Source organism: Hibiscus syriacus, unplaced genomic scaffold (genome assembly GCF_006381635.1).
Source record: "Hibiscus syriacus cultivar Baekdansim isolate YM2019G1 unplaced genomic scaffold, ASM638163v2 tig00110828_pilon, whole genome shotgun sequence".
Taxonomy (NCBI): Eukaryota; Viridiplantae; Streptophyta; class Magnoliopsida; order Malvales; family Malvaceae; genus Hibiscus; species Hibiscus syriacus.
Genome location: NW_024062880.1, coordinates 655,003 through 676,181, shown reverse-complemented (window position 1 = coordinate 676,181; position 21,179 = coordinate 655,003). Strand labels below are relative to the sequence as shown.

Genomic DNA, 21,179 nt, shown 5'->3' with positions numbered 1-21,179 from the left:
TAGCTTACAGGGTTGTCAAATCTGAAACCTCTGATTCATAGACATGGTTTATGGGGCATCTTAGGGATTACATAGGTCCTATTCGCAATCTGACAATCATATCCGATAGGGCAAACTCAATTGACAACGCTGTTAGAAGGTGTTTCCCAGATGCTTTTCATGGACTTTGTGGTGTTCATTTGTACAGAAATCTAAAACCAAGGTCTGCTGGTATAAAAAATCACAAATGGACATACTGGAAGGCTGTAAAAGCTTATCGGGAAGTTGATTTTAATAAGCATATAAATTGTTTAAGACATGTTTTTCCTCAATGTGCTCAAACACTAGAAGATGTCGGGTTTGAAAGATGGTCAAGAGTACATCAACTTGGAGCAAGATATGGTTTCATGACGTCTAATAGTGCAGAATCAATCAACGCTCTAAGTTGTCATTCCCGAAAATTACTTATTACTATGTTAATGGAGTTTTTTCGAGCCTCTATTCAACCGTGGTACTACAAGAAAAGAAACCATGCAGGTATTATTTCTTTAAATTCGTAACTTATCATATATTTTACTAAGTATTATTTATTTAAATTTACAGGAACATTAGAACGTCGTGTTACACCATTGACTGAAAAAAAGATCACTAAACGTGTTGTGAAGTCCACGTCATGGAGAGTTGAACCATGTTCAAACACTTTGTTTGAAGTATTGGATAATAACTTAAATGAGCTTGTCGATCTAAATGTAAAAACGTGTAGTTGTATGAAATGGAAAACATCTGGTTATCCGTGTGGTCATATTATAAAAGTTGCTCTTTATCTAAACCAAGATGATTCAAGTGCATACGCTATGGATTGCAACACTACAGAAGTATATCGACATACTTATGCCGAGATTGTCTACCCTATTCCACATCCTTCTGAGTGGGACATACCGAATGACTTAAAAACAGTTTTTCCACCAGTCATGTACAGCAGGCTACCTGACCGACCAAAAAATCATGATCGTATACCGTCTAAGGGTGAAGAGAAGATAATATCGATATGTATTCAGTGCAACGAAAGTGGTCATACAAGGTTGACCTGTGGATCACCAATGCCATCACAATCATCTTTTCCTCTACCAAAATATGGATCATCATCAAAATCCAAAGCTCATATGGTGTCAAGCAAAACGAAATCAAAATCAAAATCCCAATCACAACCGGCTTCACCTTTTGGGACTTATTAACTTAGGTGATTTTTAAATGCAAACTTTGTATTATGTGTATTTATGTGAATGCATACATTTTCAGTTAGACATTCATTAGTAACTTGAGTTTGAACATTGCTATGATCTGTTCAGTTGTTATCACTTATCATATTGTTGTCTGTTATCTTTTTGAATGCGTTTTCCTTGAATTCGCAACGCGAAAGTCAAATTCATGTTGCAATTTTTTGTTGCGAAAGTTAAATTCGCAACGCAAAAGTAAAATTCACAACGCGAAAGTCAAATTTGCAAACCAAAAATCAAAATCGCAACGCGAATTTGAATTTCGCGTTGCGAATTTAACTTTAACGTTGCGAATTTGACTATCGCAACGTGAAAATCGCAATGCGAATTTGACTTTCAACAGTCTTTTTTACCTTCAACATAATGCAGATTGAATTTAAACAAATCAACTTTTACAAATCAATGAAACAAGTAAAAAATAATTCTTATTTACACATCAATTAAACAAATCAACTTTTACAAATTAACTTTTATAAATCAACAAGAAAAAAATAATTCTTATTTCCTCAACAAATCAACTTTTACAAAGAGAACAAATCAATGTAAAATTCAATTAAACAAGGAAAAAGTGTATCCCATACAGTTGTCTATGCACAAATACATCAATTTCACACAGCTCACGTCAAGAATAACCTGCAGAAACCAAACATTTGCTCAAACAACACTTTCTACACATCTAAAACCAACAAACATCAAATTATTGAATTCTAGGTACTTAACCAAACATTTTCAAACCAACAAAGAGTATATATGTTAGCAACACTTGCTCAAACTTACCAATTGTTTATGCAAACTTTTAGCACGCGGATGCAGGTAAGCAACGTCTCGCATATATCGCTCGAACCATAAAATGCCGAAAGCATAAGCCTACTGCAACTCTATCTCTATCTGTGGGAGATAGAAGGTGTTTACTTCCTGTCGTCAAACGCTCCAAGCACATGCATACAAGAGAACCACAATCCCCTCTGGCTCCCTCCGTTTGTTGTGGCGCGGTATCATCTCTGATCATTATAACTTTGAACTTTTTTGGCTTTTTGTTTCCAGAATTAGTCCAATAATCAATCGCGTCCAAGCATTTCGCCAAATGAGCGCTCCATCCCTTACAAATAATATCTCTCAAATCAGACAATGGTATGTAATTCAACATGTTGTCATATACCATTGTCTTCATGTATGAGAGCTGAAGCTCGACGAGAAGCCAATGACGACTTTCCAAAACATGGATAAACACCTGTAATCATAAATAATTGCGCACATCAAATAAAATTTATGAAATCCTTTAAAATATTCAAAAAATAAATACTAACCTTATCGACCTCCCACCACGCAGGATAAAGTTTAGATTTTCCATTACCCAACGTATATGAAGCATCTCTCGGATCCTTCAAGTGAGCTACGTGAAAAGACGTCGGCATAATAGTCCATTGAGTATTTCTTATTTTCCTCAATTTTCTTATTATTAGAAGACGTGACTCCCATGCATCAATATGTTGTTTTATAAAAAAATACATATATTAGTGAATTTATTAATAATTTTAAAAAAATTAATCAAAATGCAATATAAGAAGAATATAAGACTTACCACCCCTTCGAGATAGTCATTATCTTCAACCCCTAATAAAATACCCCACCAAGACCGATCAAGAAACAAATGCATAAAATCGTCGAGTTTGCATAGGTCAGAATAACACCCCTTGCTCTGCTCATGTAGATAAAAATCAACTGCGGTCTTAGCCCAAAGGGTATTATCCGCAATTGTGTTTGGTAGTGTTTCCTTCTCCTGCTGAGGAATGGTACTGGCCGGTAACACATACGAAAGCCAACTCGCATCAATCATATCGGGCACGGGAGGGGGTTTATCAATATGTCGACATATGACGCCATGTGAATCGGGCTCTTGAACGGCGGGCGGAACCTCTTGAACGATGATAGGGGCCTCTTGAACGGTGGGAGGGACCTCTTCAATGATGAGAGGGGCCTCTTGAACGATAGGAAGTGCTTTTTGAACGATGATAGGTGTATCGGACTTCTTCTTACGGAGTCTTGGCACTAGTGGAGTGAACGGAGATGTAATGACACGTGCATGACGTCTGATGCGTGAACCCCATCGTACAAGAAAAACCCGACGTAAAACATCTACCTTATCGGGCCCGCTGAAAATAAATTAATACATAAATCAGTAAATAAATAAATAAATAATGCCGAAAAAAGGTTATTTGCATTTTTAGTATAGTATTAAACAAATTTACCTCATTGCGTAGAGTATGAACCTCATTCTACAACGGTGAAACAATCTCGCGTAGAGCGGCAACCTCATCACGTAAAGTAGATACCTCACCACGTAGCGCACCATTGTCATCGCGTAAAAAATCCACCTCCCCACGTAAAGACCGAACCTCATCACGCCATGCACCATTGTCTTCACGTAAAGTACCGATCTCATGACGTAAAGCACCGACCTCATCACATAACTCCCCTAACTCTTCCCGTGGAGGTGGAGAACAGGGAGTTAAATGTTGTGGCCTCTTTGTCGGTCATCTATCATGAGGTGATGGTGGAGAAGAGGCTCGATGATGTGATGGAATAGGTGATGGTGGAGGTGGAGAAGAGGCTCGATCAGGTGATGGCTCCGGGTGTCGAGCTGTAGAATCGGCCCGATCAGGTGATGGCTCTCGAAGTGGGGGGTGCTCATTATCCGTCCCATCAAAAAATCGCTTACTAGCTTGCCACCAATCAGTGGCAAGCTCAGCCTCTGTGGGTGTCAGTCTCTGTAATGGATAGTTGGCCTCCTAACAATATAAAAGCTCAAACAAAGTTAAATGTGTATTAGTAAAAACTTGTTTATATATGGTATTATTTGTGTGTTAACTTACATCATTCATCGTCGTATATGGGAGTAACTCTTCCCAATCCAACATGCGGATCCTCTTCTAGGTAATAACCCTAGGAATATCATTTGATTTTTTTATCGCATATGTCCGCATGCTGGGGAAAGCCTCAAATATCTAAATCTACAAACAATAATATAATACACAAACATTAGTAATTGTTAAATAATTAATTATAATTTTGGAAACATTATATAGAAATTCTTACCTTAAAGGCTCAAGTAAAGCCTGTCAAAGTGTATTTAGAACCATCGCCCCCCAAACTTTTTCGATCCTCAAAGGCAGACGACAACTTCTTCCAGGTTGCTTTCCATAGATATGAACCCCACGGAAACAGGTTCCATGCATTTAGGTCCTCTACCAATAATATTAGGTCCTGAGAGATAGATTGTATGCCCTCTTTGCCTAAAAAGCCGGCATGCAAAAGTAATAAATAGCATACTCGGACAACATCAAGGTCATCCATCCGAGTAAAACCATCTTTAACAAATAATCTCTTCAAGTCATCGACGTGTAAACTCGACTTCGACTTTGCCAGCTCAGGAAAAAACCGAGATAAGCATGATAGGCGGGAGATATGACTATTGTATCGGGTTACATCATCGTGTCCGAAGCGTAGACCAGTGATTAAGCAAAACTCCTCCCGCCCAAAACAAGTATACGCCGGAGAAAAATGAAACTATATCTCTTCATCACCACGTTGTATCCTCTCGGGTAGATCGTTAGTCATGGTCTGAATAAACAAATGTGTCAACATAGCATCTCCACCCAGATGTTGTACTTTCAGCCATGGCCCGAAGCAAGTATCCTCAAACAATTTTCTTTGTAGAGGTGTAAGCGTTGACACAATTTTAGTGGCTATGCTTAATTTATTCCTTAAGGTCAATGCAGCAGAAAAAACTTTCTACAAAAATAATAAACATATAAAGTTAGATATACAAAAACTACAAATTATACACTATAAACAGACATGATATTAAACAGTGAAAACAAAGCCAAATATGTTTCAAACTAGCACGATATTCACCCAAGTCATTATTCCATCATAGTTCACAAAACATCATATAACATTCCAGAAGTAAGCACTTATATAAACATTTAAAAGGACAACATATAGGTTTAGTGCAGGTTCAAGGACAACATAAAGAGTAGTAGTTTATTCTTGAAACTTAAATTCGCAACACTGTGAAGTTAGTATTTGTCTTTGCTTTTTGGTTAAAGTAATGCAATTCATTCAAGTTTCAATTTGCAGAATAAGAGTAGTTTCTGAAACTTAAAAATCGCAACTCGAAAATTGAAATCGCAACGCAAAACTAAAATCGCGTCGTGATTTCATTTTCGTGTTGCGAATTTAAGTTTCAAAAATTATTCTTCTGCAAATTGAAACTTAAATAAATTGCATTTCTTTAATATAAAGACAAATACTAACTTTATAGGGCAGTATTGACAGCAACCGAATGAATTTACTAAGCAATCTAAGTGAAATGATTATAGATTATATATTAAAATTACAGGTAAACTTATCATCAATATCAGAAAAATCTAATAATAATACAACAATTTAAAATAAAAATAAGAGATTAAAATAACTTCGGTGGTTGATTTTCTATTTATGACCGTAAATGGTTGTGAGGGTTGCTCTGAGATATTGAGATAGACGGATTTCGCAGGATATGGGGACGGATTTCGTCGGAAATAGAGACAGATATCGTCGTAGAGAGTGAGAGATGAAAATGGGACTAAGTTGTGATTTAAGGTTTTAAGTTATGATTTGCGATCACTGTTTACATTTGTGTTTCTCAATTAATATTTTATTTTGAATTCGAAAATAAAATTCACGTTACGAAAATAAACGCACTTTACGAATTTAACTTCTATGTTGCGAATTTGAATTCTATATTGCAAATTTTACTATTATATTGCGATTTAAAAATTTACAAAAATTTGGAAACTGAATTACAAATTAGAAGTTCACATTACGAATTTGAGATCACGTTGTAAATTTATTGTTTTTTTTTTGTAAATCCAAAAAAAATTAATTAAAATCATATATTATAAGACATTTTCAATCACTAAAATTATTTTCTCTATATTATTTAGTATCATTATTTTGATAGAAATCAAGAATTTTAAAGGATGGTATCAAATTCAGTTTCAGGATAATTGCCGTTATGGATGAACTGCTCACAAGTAAGACGGTATCTTCGAGGAGGAAAATTTGAAAAATCAAATGAAATTTTCACATGAAACTTTGGGATGACATTTCATTAAAGATTACAGAATAACTAAACAAAAGCCTGCAACAAACAATTGCGAGAGAATTACAGAACCAAGTCAATAAATTCCTAACCACCGAAACCGTAGAGAGTCCTGCCCTGCCTCTTGAGAGCGTAAACAACATCCATCGCCGTCACAGTCTTCCGCCTAGCGTGCTCCGTATAGGTCACGGCATCCCGGATCACATTTTCCAGAAAGATCTTGAGAACACCGCGCGTCTCCTCGTAGATCAACCCGCTGATTCTCTTTACCCCACCCCTACGAGCCAGCCTTCTGATCGCCGGCTTCGTAATACCCTGAATGTTATCCCGGAGCACTTTCCGATGCCTCTTGGCTCCTCCCTTTCCTAATCCCTTGCCTCCCTTTCCACGCCCCGACATTTTCCCGATAAAATACCAAAGGAAAATACAAAAATACCTACAAAGCACTTTTGTTTGCTTTTATAAAAGTTTGCATGTTTGAGGCGGGGGTATGTGGAAGAGGTTTAAATAGGGGTGTATTTCTCCGGGTTAGCGATGAGAGAGAAGAATATATGCCGTTCGATTTGAACATTATCGACGGTGTATAATAGAGATCCGTGGTTTTTATTTTATTGGTTAAAATTTGAAAGTGGAACGGATGCAAGAGAACATCTGTTTGATTAACGTTTTATCCAACGGTCAGTGTATCGATCCGTGTCATGTGCAAATATGCTGTTTTAAGCCGTCAGATTAAGATCTCATCTGGGGTTTCCGTTTTCCCAAATGATCTGGTTGGTGAACTGTACTGTATCCGGATTTGCTTAGGTGGTATGTTTACGAAAAACCCAATTTCACCCCTGGGATTTCATTTTTCTTCTTTTCCAACCATTGCTAACTTTATATTGTATATTCTAAACCAACTATTCTAACGTAGCTAATTAGATGTGAATATTTGATCGAATCAAGTTAAAAAAATTTTAAATTATTCAAGTTTGTCAGTCTTATTTTATAATTTAAATTTTATTTGAATTTTTTTTGAGTCGAGTTATTTAATTTTTTGTTTAAATTTAATTACAAATATTTATGATGTTATGATAATATTCGATACCAATTTAATTGGTTTCTATAACTATATACATATACTTATATATTTTTTCATATTTTTTTATAAATAATATACATATACCACGTAGAGTTAGATGACTCCACTCAAACTTAACAATCAATCTACTATTAGTAAAGAAATTTGAGTTATTTAAGTTTTATTTTAGGCTTAAGGGCTATTTTTGTCTATGTAATAGACTCAATTTATCATTTTTACCCTTATGATTTTTTTACCTCAATTTAGCACTCGAAGTTGTTTAGAATATTCACCCTAGACCTTGAAGTTTGTTGACAATTTTGACTAACAGAACTGTGAGTCTTTTATTTTTGTGGACTAAAAGGTATTAGATTAAAATATTTATTAAACACACCTGATAAGAAGAAATATTAATTTTTTTTTCAATGAAATTAAGGGATTAGGCCCAATTTTTGGAGATTTTTACTAACGGTTGTATTTAGTAAATATTTTATTATTTTTTAATAAATATCACGTCATCATCAAGTCATGTTAGAAATATTAATTGATATAGAAATTGTTGACGTAGATAAACGCAAAATACTAACAATTATGTAAGTCAAAATGAACTTTAATGGCTAGGATGAATACCCTAAACAACTTCAATGATTAAATTGATGCAGAACAAGCATAGAATCAAAAATGATAAACTGACAAAAGTAACCCATAAACCTCTATTTTATAACTAGACTCAAATTTAATTTTTTAAAGCGAAATTTATAGCTGTACTCAAATTTAATTTTTCGAATCAAATTTTATAACTAGACTCAAATTTGAATTTAATTTCTCGAACCAAATTTTGTTGACGAGTGTAACCACAACATGATAAGGTAGAGGTAATGTAACAATAACAGAGATACAGAGGCGTTGCTATTTGCTACCATTTACACAAGCAAAATAAGTAATTTCAGTCTTGGTATTAATGACTATAATCCAATAACTTTGAAAATCAATTCGCATTACAGTCAAACAAACAAAAATCATAGCAAGAAATTGGCAAAAGCTAAATCATAGATTACACTGTATGATACAATGTCAGTAAAAGCACCAATCACCCCAACTACCCTTTCTACATTGCTACTTCATGTCAACATGAGATCACTCCCAACAAGCTTTGGCCGGAGGCACACCAGTACTTCGTGCTCTTCGGTCACCTCTCTCAGTTTCGGCACCATAATCTCGAGGACAGATCCCGGCCCATCATGGTATGCTTCTATGTTTGCATCTTCGGGGATTCGAGTCGACAATGGGATCTCTCTAACGAATTCCCCAGGCGAGCAATGCTCGGAACACGGATCTGTCAGTTTGAATGTCCTATCATGTCTCTTGATGAACGGCATGCCGGATGTGCTCACACAAGATATCTTTATGATACCATGGGTCAGAGTATTCCTCCATGAGACCTTCACCCTTTGAAGATCAACAAAAGGCAAGCTGACAATGATCAAGTAACCCGCTTCATCTTCGTAGATGGTTTTTGCAGCAGTAACAGGCCCATACACGTTTTTCATTATCCCGCTCACGTCGTTTAACCAGTGTGGCTCACTGGAATGAATTTCCATATCCGACGGAGGAATGGCAGACAGACAGCAATCCTCATCATTTCCATGCGGGAAAAGTTCTTTCCTCCTTTTGCTGCTGACAAGTGATAAGTCCATCCCATCACCATTGCTATGGCTAGGTGGCTGAGTAGACAAATTGAGGCCAGATCCATTAAGCAGCCTTTTCGAGTGAGAATTTGCAACACTCTTTATCGAAGGGAGAGGAACAGGCCTCTCTAGCTCAAAATCCGTGTTCGGAAGGTTCCTCCACGAACTAAAGTCGCTAGCCTCGGGTGGTATTGTAAAGTTTATATCCCTTCCAGTAAGCTCCGTCCACCTTTTCCGATCGTCCTCGCTGAGAGCCATGAGATTCGGCGATGGAACAACCTCGATCCCATGCACACACTGGGGGTTCGACAATCCTCTGTAATGCTTCCGTTGCATCCTGTGTGAACGGACAAATCCCTTATCCACACTAAACGGAAATGGGCGCTCTCCCTGACGAGAATGGCCATTCATGTAGCTTCTGAGCTGCATCTTACCCAGTGCATTCTCGGGTCTCTCCTTGAAAATCCACATGTACATATTCTCCATGTCGTGCTGAACCATAAAAATGTCCAACTTCAGATCCGATTTTTCAAAACCAGAGACACCGTTGCTATCGCGAATAATCTTGCCCTTCGATTTGTCATTCAAAGCAGGCTTAAAGTAAAAACTAAAGAACAACCAAGCACCCCATATGCTATCTACCCGCTTGGCGAATTTTCGTCCTGTCTTGGGTGCAGTGAGGTAGCTCTCAGTCTCATAAACTTGTGAACTAAGACCAACATCCAAAATATCACACTGGTCCGACGAGTTCCACGGCTGCGGGGGAGGGCTACGCTCGGCCGAGAGAGGCAAATTGATGTCGGGCGGCCGAGAAAGAACGATTAGTCTATTCATTTCCAAATCCAATTCATCATGGGAGGAAGCACTTGAATCCATAGATAAGAGAGTGGAAGGATGATGATTCTCCATTGACAAGGCTGTGAGCAAATAATCTCCCGTTTCACGTTATCCGGCTGGAGAAGGTAGGTACTGTTGCTGGTGGATTATTTTATTCCATTGTTACCCATAAACAAAGAATTCAACTAAATAAAAATCTTATAAACACCTCCATCGTCATCATCACCATCATCATATCAATCACCACATGATCTCCCCTCCATCAAAACCCTAGAATTTATCAATCAGAAAGAACAAATATACTAAAAAAACACAGAAATTAACAAAATTTTATCAATTCAATAACCTTGACTATTTAGAAGAATACAACTAAAACAACATTTAAAAGAAGAAAAGAACTTTGTTTAAAAAAATATATCAAAAGCTTTTACTATCAAGCTGTTAAAGAAAGACGATATCTAGCTCTAACCCTAGAATCTCCCGAAATTCCCCAAACACATGTGGGAAAAACTGAATCAAAAACACCAAATCCATAAAAAAGATAGAAAACCCAATTCTTATTTTTCCCTTTCTATGAAATAATTTTTTTTAAAGGACGAGCTTTTTCTAGAAGAGAAATGAAGGTATCTTAAAAAGAGTACCTTTTTTTGGGATAAGCATCGAGGAATCGAGATGAAGAGGGACCTCTATGAACGATTACGATGTTCATCTCCACCAAATCATCATCTTCCACAAATTTTAACACCATTTTCCCCCCTTATTATTCCCTTATCTTCCCTCTACTATACGGTTACACTGTTTCGATCTCTTCCTTTGTTTTGGCGTTAAGGAAAAATGATTTATTTTAAGAACAAAAAAAGATCAAATAACAATGATAAGAACAGCAAACGCAAAGGTTGAAGGTGAAGAGAGAAGCAGAACGGCGAGCACGGTCCAGATATAGAGAGGTTTCGTGAGTAAAAGCCTACACTAGATACAGCCGACTAAAATCGCCGTTACTTAACGGTAACGCTTCACTTTTTCCACTTATTTTTAGAGGTCAATACTCCACAGTTTCCTGCAACCAGGTATTACTTATCTCTTCATTTTTCTCTCCCTGCTTTGCTCTTTTCTTTTCACTTTTCCATATCTTTAATAGCTTGTAAATTAATGAAAAATCCACGTCTTTTAGCTTGGAAGATTATATATAATACTAGATTATCATATATCTATTCGAGTTTTTGACCCACTCCAACTTAGAACTTAATTTTGTTTATATTTACTTTTATTATGTTCGAAGACTTAAATAAAAACAATATAAAGTGAATTATTATTATAATTATTTTTAATATATAATATAAAATATGATAAACTACAGAGTTTATTACTTTTGTTTTAATTTCATAAATGTATGATCGTTCGATTCAAAAGAGTTAATACGTGGTTATTTTTGTTTTGTTTTAATTAAGATGTGGTCACTGAGACGTCAACCTCCGTTAGTTTGATGGCATGACATGTTAGTAAAGGGGTTTAATTTTTACTTTAACTCCTGAACTTTAGATAAAATACTCATTAGGGATCATTTTATAAATTTAAAGAAATTTAGGGGTAAAGTTTTAATTTACCCTTTTTATATGTTTTCTTCTCTCAATCCCCTCTTCTTCCCTCTTCTCTGCAGCCGTGATGACCCTTAGTTTCCAGTTGAGGATGATGCTCCATAGTTTCCAAGCCTCATGCCCGGATGACCCTTAATAGAGGCCATATGAGAATCGTCAATACTAGCAGTCTCCATCTCATGATTGTTACCCGATGTGTCACGTTTGAGAATGTCCAGAGATGGCTGAAGGAACTACGAGACCATACGGATTCTAGTATCGTGATTATTCTCGTTGGTAACAAGGCTGACCTGCGACACTTGTTTGCGACCTACGACTATACGTTTTCAAAATTAAAATAAAAGTGACTAATTCTGTAGTTTATCCTATAAATATAATTATAATATTGCATGAATCAACTTATCTCAACGGTAAAAGGAATCACCTTTACCCCAAATATAATTATAATATTGAACGAATAATTATAGTATTTAGAACATATACAAATTTGTAATCACCTTAACTTAATAAAAAAATAATTATAATAATATTTTAGATCGGGTTATGTTCTTTTATCCTAAATTTAAACTTGACCCAATTATATTTTAAAAAAGAATTAAACTCAATTCGAACTTATTTGGAAAAAAAAATCACCCAAGTCTAATTGAATTAAAATCTATCAAGTTTGGATAAAATATCTATTCAAATAATACCTTAGGTTTTTAGAGGCAAATATTAAAGATGAGTTCAATTTGGGGTTTAAGATTAATTATATTAAAATATGAATTTATTAAGATTTAAATTTAAGGGTAAAGTATAGTAATGGTCACTGAACATTTTTGAAGTTTGCATTTAGGTCCCCCGACTTTTAAAACTTGCAAAACAGTCCTCAATTTCATTCTAAACCCCAATTTCCAAAATATTTCAATTTTATTCTAAACCCTAAATTCCAAAATAATTCAATTAAATTCTAAACCCTAAATTCTAAAATACTTCAATTTAAGGTTTAGAAAATAAATTTATTAATTATTTCAAATAAACACATATTGATATAATATATAATTTATAAAAATTCAGAATATTATTTTACCAGGTCATATTGAACCTAGATCCACATATTTATAATAACATTTCAATAGAAAGACGTTTCAAAATATTATAAAAATATATATTATTTTTTACAAAACACGTGACTTTATGGAATTATGAAAGTGGCGTTGTCTTGATGGAAAAATTTTTGTCAATGCTTTAAGTGAGTTTGTAAAACATTTGACAGAAAAATATAAACCCCCACCCGAAGCATTTTACAACCCATTTCCATGCCTGCGATGGTCCATAGCTGTTTTTACCACCCATCTTCATCACCCCACCTCTTTCGCTTCCTACTCCAATTTTCTATACGTTTTCTCTTTTCAGGCTTCAACAAATTGGGGTTATAAAGCGTTTTACAGCTTGGGACGCCTGTTTATTATGACCATTAATAACTGTCGAAGCAAACTTTGTGGAACGTTAGTAAAATCTAAGCACCATGTTTTACTTTTCGTTTTGTCTCTTGGGATTTCTTTTGTTTTTAACATTTTTCGGAACCAATCAACCTTCAACATAACTTTTCCCTTTGAATCTCCTATATCCTTCTCTTTCTGCTCTCACTTGCCTAAAACAGGCGAACCATTCATATCCAAAATAAGACAAAGCTCTCCAACTGAGGAAACATGGGAGGTTGCGCCACCTAGCCTAAGGTTTTGAAGGGTGACGAAGGGGAGATCCCACCGCCTTCACCGTCCAAAGAGTCGGTTCCCGAAGCAAAGGAGGCTACTGCTGTTGATGTTGTTACTGCTGGTCATTTCCCGAAGCAAAGAGTCGGTAACATCTTTGTCCAAACAGTTAGTCATTTCCATAAAGTCACGTGTTTAGTAAAAAATAATATATATTTTTAAAATATTTTGAAACGTCTTTCTATTGAAATGTTATTATAAATAGGTGGATCTAGGTTTAATATGACCTGGTAAAATAATATTCTGAATTTTTATAAATTATATATTATATCAATATGTGTTTATTTGAAATAATTAAAAAATTTATTTTCTAAACCTTAAATTGAAGTATTTTAGAATTTGGGATTTAGAATTTAATTGAATTATTTTGGAATTTAGGGTTTAGAATAAAATTGAAATATTTTGGAAATTGGGGTTTAGAATGAAATTGAGGACTGTTTTGCAAGTTTTAAAAGTCAGGGGACCTAAATTCAAGTGCCTGAAAAGTTTAATGATCGTTTATATAATTTACCCTAATTTTCTAACGGTAGTTTAAGTTGGGGGACCATATTGCAAACGGAATAAATGTTGGGGGACTATATTGTAAGTTTTAAAAGTTGAGGACCTAAATGCAAACTTCAGAAATATTCAGTGACCATTACTATACTTTACCCTAAATTTAATTATAATATCATTAAATTTATTAAAATATCTTGGATGAATGATAATAAAATTTCTAAATTTTATTATTGTGAAATTAAATGATGATATGATAAGAAAGATGAAGAACATATAGAATAATTTTTACGGAATTCTTTTTAGATTAAGTTAAAACCTATACAATTTTACATAATTCTTTTAACCCTTACCACTCAAGAAGATTGGGTATGGATTTTTCTGAAAAAGAAATTAGACACATAAACACGACTACGTTTAATAGTTGTAAATTTCAACAATTTATTTAAAGAGTGAATACTTGATGTATTAATAATGTTTTTATGCGAATAAAAGCCATTAGCCTTATTATAAAAATAAAAATAAATCAGAATTACAATAAAAGACTGAAAGAGATTGATTCGTTGTCTTTCTCATTGCTAAACCGTGGAATATATACATGATTACAAGAGATCAATTAGGCTACAATTAAGGAAACAAAGATATACATTCTAAACTAATGATACACACTATAAACAGAATATATTGAACATATATTCTAACACTCCCCTGCAGTCTTAGCGGGAGGGTCACGTACGCTAAGGCTATCTCGAAAATCATCGAATAACACTCGCGGAAGACCTTTCGTAAAGATGTCTGCAATCTGATATCGGGATGGAACATGAAGAACTCGTACCTCGCCCTTAGCGACCTTTTCACGAACAAAATGAATGTCCATCTCAATGTGTTTGGTGCGTTGATGTTGCACCGGATTACCTGTCAAGTAAATAGCACTCACATTGTCACAATATACGAGGGTAGCTTTCTAAATGGGACAATGTAGCTCAAGTAACAAATTTCTGATCCAACAAGAGTCAGAAACCACATTAGCAACCCCTTGATACTCAGCCTCTGCACTAGAGCGTGATAATGTCGGCTGCCTTTTGGAGGACCACGAGATCAGGTTGTCCCCAAGGACGACACAGTAACCTGAAGTTGATCTTCTTGTGTCTGGGCACTCTCCCCAATCTGCATCAGTGTAAGAAACAAGCTTGCCAATAGAAGATTTATACAGATGCAAACCGTAGGACAAAGTGCCCTGTAAATAGCGTAAGATACGCTTTAGAGCACCCATATGCGCATTGTGCGGATCGTGCATGTGAAGGCACACTTTTTGAACTGCATAAGATATGTCAGGTCTCGTAAAAGTGAGATATTAAAGAGCACCTGCAAGACTTTGATACTTAGTGGGATCCTCATATGGAGCATCATGAGTGGCACTAAGTTTAGATTTCGTGTCAACTGGTGTGTGACATGAGCTACAGTTAGCCATGCCAACCCTGTCAATGATATCTGCAACATATTGTTTCTGAGACAAAAACATACCATTAGCATTACGAGTCACAACAATCCCCAAAAAGAAACTCAAAGGACCTAAGTCCTTCATTGCAAATTCAGAACCCAACATAGCCATAAAATGCCTCCGCAAGCGATCCGAAGACGCTGTTAGAATGATATCATCAACATATAACATAATATAAGCAATATCAGTGCCCTGTCTGTAGACAAATAAGGAGTGATCAGATTTACTGTGAATAAACCCAATAGTGGCAACAAAGTCTGCAAATCGCTGATACCAGGCCCGAGGAGCCTGTTTTAGGCCATAGAGAGATTTCCTTTATAAACATACATGATCAGGGCAACTTTTGTCGCAAAAACCCATTGGTTGATGCATATAAACTGTTTCGTTGAGATAACCATGTAAGAAAGCATTCTTGACATCCAACTGATGTATGGGCCAAGAGTGAGAGAGAGCAATGCTAAGAACAGTACGAATAGTTGCCGGTTTTACAACCGGACTGAAAGTCTCATCACAATCAACACCCTGCTGTTGTGTCTTGCCATCACCTACAAGACGGGCCTCATGCCGCTCAAAAGAACCATCAGATTTTCATTTATGAAGAAAAATCCACATAGATCTAATAACATTCACATCTGGGGGCCTTGGTACCAAATCCCATATATGATTAGCCATAAGAGCATTAAATTCATCTAACATTGCACTTTTCTAATTCGGGTCACGAATAACACTAACAGGGTCCTTTGGAATAGGGGAGATGTTAGGGGTGGTCATCATGTTTAGATTGTGAAAGTACTTTGTGTTAGGTTTGATGATGCCATTTTTGCTCGGGTGGTCATTTGGTGAGATGGGGTAACAAGCTGTCGAGGAGGGTTGTTGGGCGCAGACTGGTGTAGGGCAGTATGCAGCAAAGGTGTGTGCTGATAATTCAGCCCATTCTGTGATATAGAGGGTGGAGAATGTGGACTAGGCTACTGTGAGCCCTCAGTTTGGGGTGTGACAGTACCAAGTGAGAGACAGCTTGGGCCAGGTGAAGAAGAGGGCCTGTAGGAGGGAGATGGGTCGTTCTACTCATGAGTAGCAGTGGGCTGCTATTGAGGAAATGAGGGTTGAGTGCTTTGCAAATGGTGGAACTGATTTAAAGGATTTGCATCCAGAAAATCATAGTCATATGAATGTGGCATGTGAAGTTTGGAAAATGGAAATTCATTTTCAACAAATCTAACATGTCGGCAGATTATGATTTTTCCATTTGACATATCATAGCACTTTGAGCCGCGATGATTTGGCGCGGGGCCAAGATAGACACAAGGGGTGGACATTTCTTGCAATTTGTGGATAGAAGTGGAAGGAAACAAAGGAAAACATAGACAACCAAAGACGCGTAAATCCGAGTAGATAGGATCACATTGATATAAAATCTGAGTAGGAGATTTAAAACCTAAGACTTTGGTTGGAAGTATGTTTAGGAGGTATGTGGCCATTTTTAAAGCATGATGCCAAAAAGAGAGTGGCAATGAGGCATGAGCAAGTAAGGTCCGAATGATGTTATTGATTGATTTTATGTGTCGTTCGGCTTTTCCATTTTGAGGAGATGTGTGAGGAAATAAGAGACGAAAAATCATGCCATGATGATCAAAGAATTCTTTAAGAGTTCCATTAATATACTATGTGCCATTGTCACATTGAAAAGTCTTAATGTGACGTTCAAATTGAGTTCGGACTAGTCTATGAAAAGATATGAATAAGTGTTTAACTTGGGATTTCTTTGCAATAAGAAATGTAACATCCCCAACCTGTATCCGACCCGAATAAGAATCCGAGGTGTCACATTGACTAGTCAAAGCACATACTTTTATAAAAGAAACCATAGAAAATTTAAAACTTCTATTTTATAGAGTAATTCTTTTACATAAACATGTTTAAAACCTTAACTAACTCCATCAGAGCGTACATATTTAATGACTTAATTACATGCCAACATACCGAATTACATAACAAAACATACTTTACAAAATATTTCTGATATGAACTTTGTAAGGAAAAATGTTGACCTGACTTGCACCTCAACAATCCATAAGCTTGTAAGAACCTGCGTGTGAAACACTCACACGCTAAGTCTACGACTTAGTGAGGCGAATAAATATATAATGAAAACTATAACTTGTAATCATGCAGGAACAACTATTATACTTCATATCTCTTATTTCTTATTCATATGATCTCTTACATTCATATTCTATAACTTATAACAAATTCTTATATCATCATATACATAAGTCATTTATACTCACTCACATATACATCAACATATATTCATGTAACAGATACAATAACCCATATCACACATATATCATATAATGCAATTCATATACATATATCACATACATTAATTTCACAATTATCTCTTTATTAGCCAATGTACACATGTGAGAACTGTAGATATATGAGTCTATTGAGGTTGTGCACTATGTTGTCACCACAACTCGTATAATACCCACTAGGGGCGCTTAGAATTTGTCCCGAATGACCACGTAGATGTCCCAAAGGACTACATATAACACATATGTCCCGAAAGACCTCTATGTCCCAAAGGACCACTATGTCCCGAATGACCGCGTTGACCTTCGACTCTTGGCATGCCAACTATACCTCTAGCTCTCCTAACAGTTAAATGGGCATTCTCTTTTATATCGTTTCACATAGTCATATCTCATATGCTCATAGCTTTTATCATATCATTTCTCATATTCATACATATCATTCATTTATCACATACATAATCTCTATCATATATACATTTCTTCACTTATCTCATAGTTATGTATCATATTACATAATTTAACTTATATCATATTATCATGTGTGCATATATCATGAACACTTAACATGTATCATATAAACATTTATTCACTCATATCATTAACATATGTAACAATCAATAACACACACATAACATATCAAACATATGTTCATATTAATGAATTCATGCATTCTACTATAGGAAATAGACTTGTCACAAGTCTTATTTCCATTAAACATAATACACTATCTAATGTACACTCACCTTGGCCTCACTATGTTCCAATACACTTTATGATTTTCCTCTCTTTCGATCGAATCTTAACTTGCCAATCAACCCAGACTTGTTCGTGCTCGATATCTATATAATCATACATTGATACATACCAATATCCAATTGATATACACTAATATATCATTTCTTAGACCAAAAGAAATGTATATTTCAATTTCCCCTTAAAGTGCATCGATGCATTCTACAGTGCATCGATGCATTCTTTAACCTGTGCATCGATGCACTACCTATGCATCAATACACAAATTACCTTCGATGTTTTCATTTTTAAAGGGATGCATCGATGCACTCCTTATGCATCGATGCACCAATTGCATTCGATGTTTCTTCTTTAAAGAGTGCATCGATGCACAATGTGCATCATCGATACACCTTGCCCAGAATTTGTATTTTAAGCCCAAAAATCCATTTAATTCAACTCAAATGCTTTATATTTCATCCCCTTTCATATTCCTAACTTACATATACACATTTGCACTCATTTCTACTCAATAATCACTTCTTTAACCTCCATATCCTATTCTCCTTAAGAAATTCAAGAATCATACCCAAATTTTAACATGTTACAAATCCAATTCTAACACTTCATATATGTTAATTAGATTGATGACAAGTCAAATCCACTCTAAAACCTCATTAAAGGACCCTCTTTCAAGATTTCACTTATTCTATTTTCTTTAATTCCCTCTATTCTCTTCATCTTATTGTTTCAAGATAATTTAAGCTCTTCTTATGCTTAATTATCACCTAATAATCAAAACTCAACTTTAAATTTCAGCTAATAATCAACAACAAGAAATCTTACCTTTTCTTGAGCTCTCACATGGAGGAGGAAGAAGAAGGGAGAAGAGTTTTCCAGATAACTCTCCCCACAAGCTTATCTCTTAATAAAGAGATAAGATAATTATCTTTAGATAATAAAGACCATTTTGCCCTTAATCTCCTTTAATAATTACTAATAACTTTCAGGAAATATCTTCACATAAATCGTTGAATTATTCAACTTTTCTACTTTTATCCCCAAATTCTAAAATTTTACAATTTAGTCACTAACCCGGTATTGATGATATTACAAATCTCCCCTCCTTTTTAAGAAAATTTGTCCTCAAAATTTCATTGTACATACCAATAAAAACATATCTTTTAATGTTCTTATGTTGCTTTCACAACTTTATCCCATCTTTATAACTTTAATAATCAGTTTTACTTATACAAAACCTTATTTTTCACCATCTCTTGCACTTATATTTTTCTTCCTCAAAGCTCTCTTTAAAACTTGTAAATACTCTTCTCTTTGTCTTCATCATATCTATATAATCCAAATACAAAACCGTATTCAAATCCATATCATACTTAATTAACTCACTTTATCTTTTCTTCCAATTTTTTTAACTCTATCACCTTTACTCTTACGGCTAGTCAATAACAACTGTTCAATCTAGAGCAAAAGCCTTAATTAACCAATCATATACATCCAACCTTTCATCATTTCTTAATTCTTATATGTACTTTAAGGCACATGATCATTTCATATTACTTTATACTTCTCTATCAATTCTTACTTTCCCTCAAACGTAAGAATCGTTATTTCCTTCACTATATCACATTCATATGATCAACACATTTTTCATCATGTAACCTTGTTAGCCAACGCTAACTCTTTCTTCTAGAGTATAAACCCTTATTATTTCCACACTCTTACTTATACACAGTACTACCCCTTGGTTTCATATCCATAACTCTGATTTCATTCATCTTATAAACGTATCACTGATGCACTTATTCTTGAATCCTTTTTCAAATTCTAACCACATCACTTGATCTTTTAACATTCTTACGGTGACATTTGTTCACCATATTCTATATTATCCACGTAATAACAAACTTCTCAATTTAATTTCTCCACTTTGGAGAAATGAACACCTTCTAGCATTATCTTAATATCATTTATCCAAAGGTCTGTAACAACAGAACCTTCCTCAAATTCACCCTTGAGCTCGGGTGCTCATAACCCTTTTAACTATTTCGATACATTCATTCTATAAATTAACAAAGTATATAATTAAAAACACATTGGAACACCTTTCCACATCATGATTCATTCTCTAATCATATACAAGCATTCCCTGAGGTTTTCGCTCTTCTCCCTGCCTGGCCAAGGCAGATGAATGATATAACCTTCAGGTCTATCACCTTGTGCTTCACTTTGGAAGCTCTCATAGATTCATGTGCTCATATCATTTCTTCTATCACATATCATGTGTGCATATGATCATCCAATTCATATCATATAACATATGTCATTTGCATATGTTCACATATCTTCTATCATATCATATAAACATATATATCTCATAAATCATTCTCAAGTATTCACTTATCTTATATAACATAACATAACAATTTAATTTATTAACAAGACAGCACACTCCTTACCCTATCAGATCAAAAAATTTCCCACTTTGTGTTGGCATGTGTACTTTTTAAAACACTTTTTGACTTCGTTTTTAGCCTAAAATCGGCTAAACCGTAGCTCTGATACCATTAAATGTAACATTCCCAACCCGTATCCGACCTGAATACGAATCTGAGGTGTCACATTGACTAGTCAAAGCACATACTTTTATAAAAGAAACCATAGAAAATTTAAAACTTCTATTTTATAGAGTAATTATTTTACATAAACATGTTTAAAACCTTAACTGACTCCATCAGAGCGTACACATTTAATGATTTAATTACATGCCAACATA

General features: G+C 35.1%; 2 protein-coding genes and 1 long non-coding RNA gene across 3 annotated transcripts; 1 reads left to right on the top strand and 2 right to left on the bottom strand.

Moving 5' to 3' along the window:
* The first annotated feature begins 1,787 nt into the window (after positions 1 to 1,787).
* LOC120142422 lies at positions 1,788 to 13,384 on the top strand. The gene is made up of 3 exons (XR_005517845.1): positions 1,788 to 1,798; positions 4,061 to 4,070; positions 13,250 to 13,384. It is a non-coding gene; the product is annotated as an uncharacterized LOC120142422 (long non-coding RNA).
* LOC120142419 lies at positions 3,724 to 10,180 on the bottom strand. The gene is made up of 2 exons (XM_039157126.1): positions 8,575 to 10,180; positions 3,724 to 3,727 (listed from the first exon to the last, which is right to left on the bottom strand). Exon 1 carries the CDS (start codon positions 10,057 to 10,059, stop codon positions 8,584 to 8,586), a length of 1,476 nt encoding a protein of 491 aa, XP_039013057.1. The 5' UTR covers positions 10,060 to 10,180; the 3' UTR covers positions 3,724 to 3,727; positions 8,575 to 8,583.
* On the bottom strand, positions 6,387 to 6,864 carry LOC120142421 (histone H4). Its single transcript, XM_039157128.1, has one exon. It carries the CDS (start codon positions 6,799 to 6,801, stop codon positions 6,490 to 6,492), a length of 312 nt encoding a protein of 103 aa, XP_039013059.1. The 5' UTR covers positions 6,802 to 6,864; the 3' UTR covers positions 6,387 to 6,489.
* Positions 13,385 to 21,179: the final 7,795 nt, after the last annotated feature.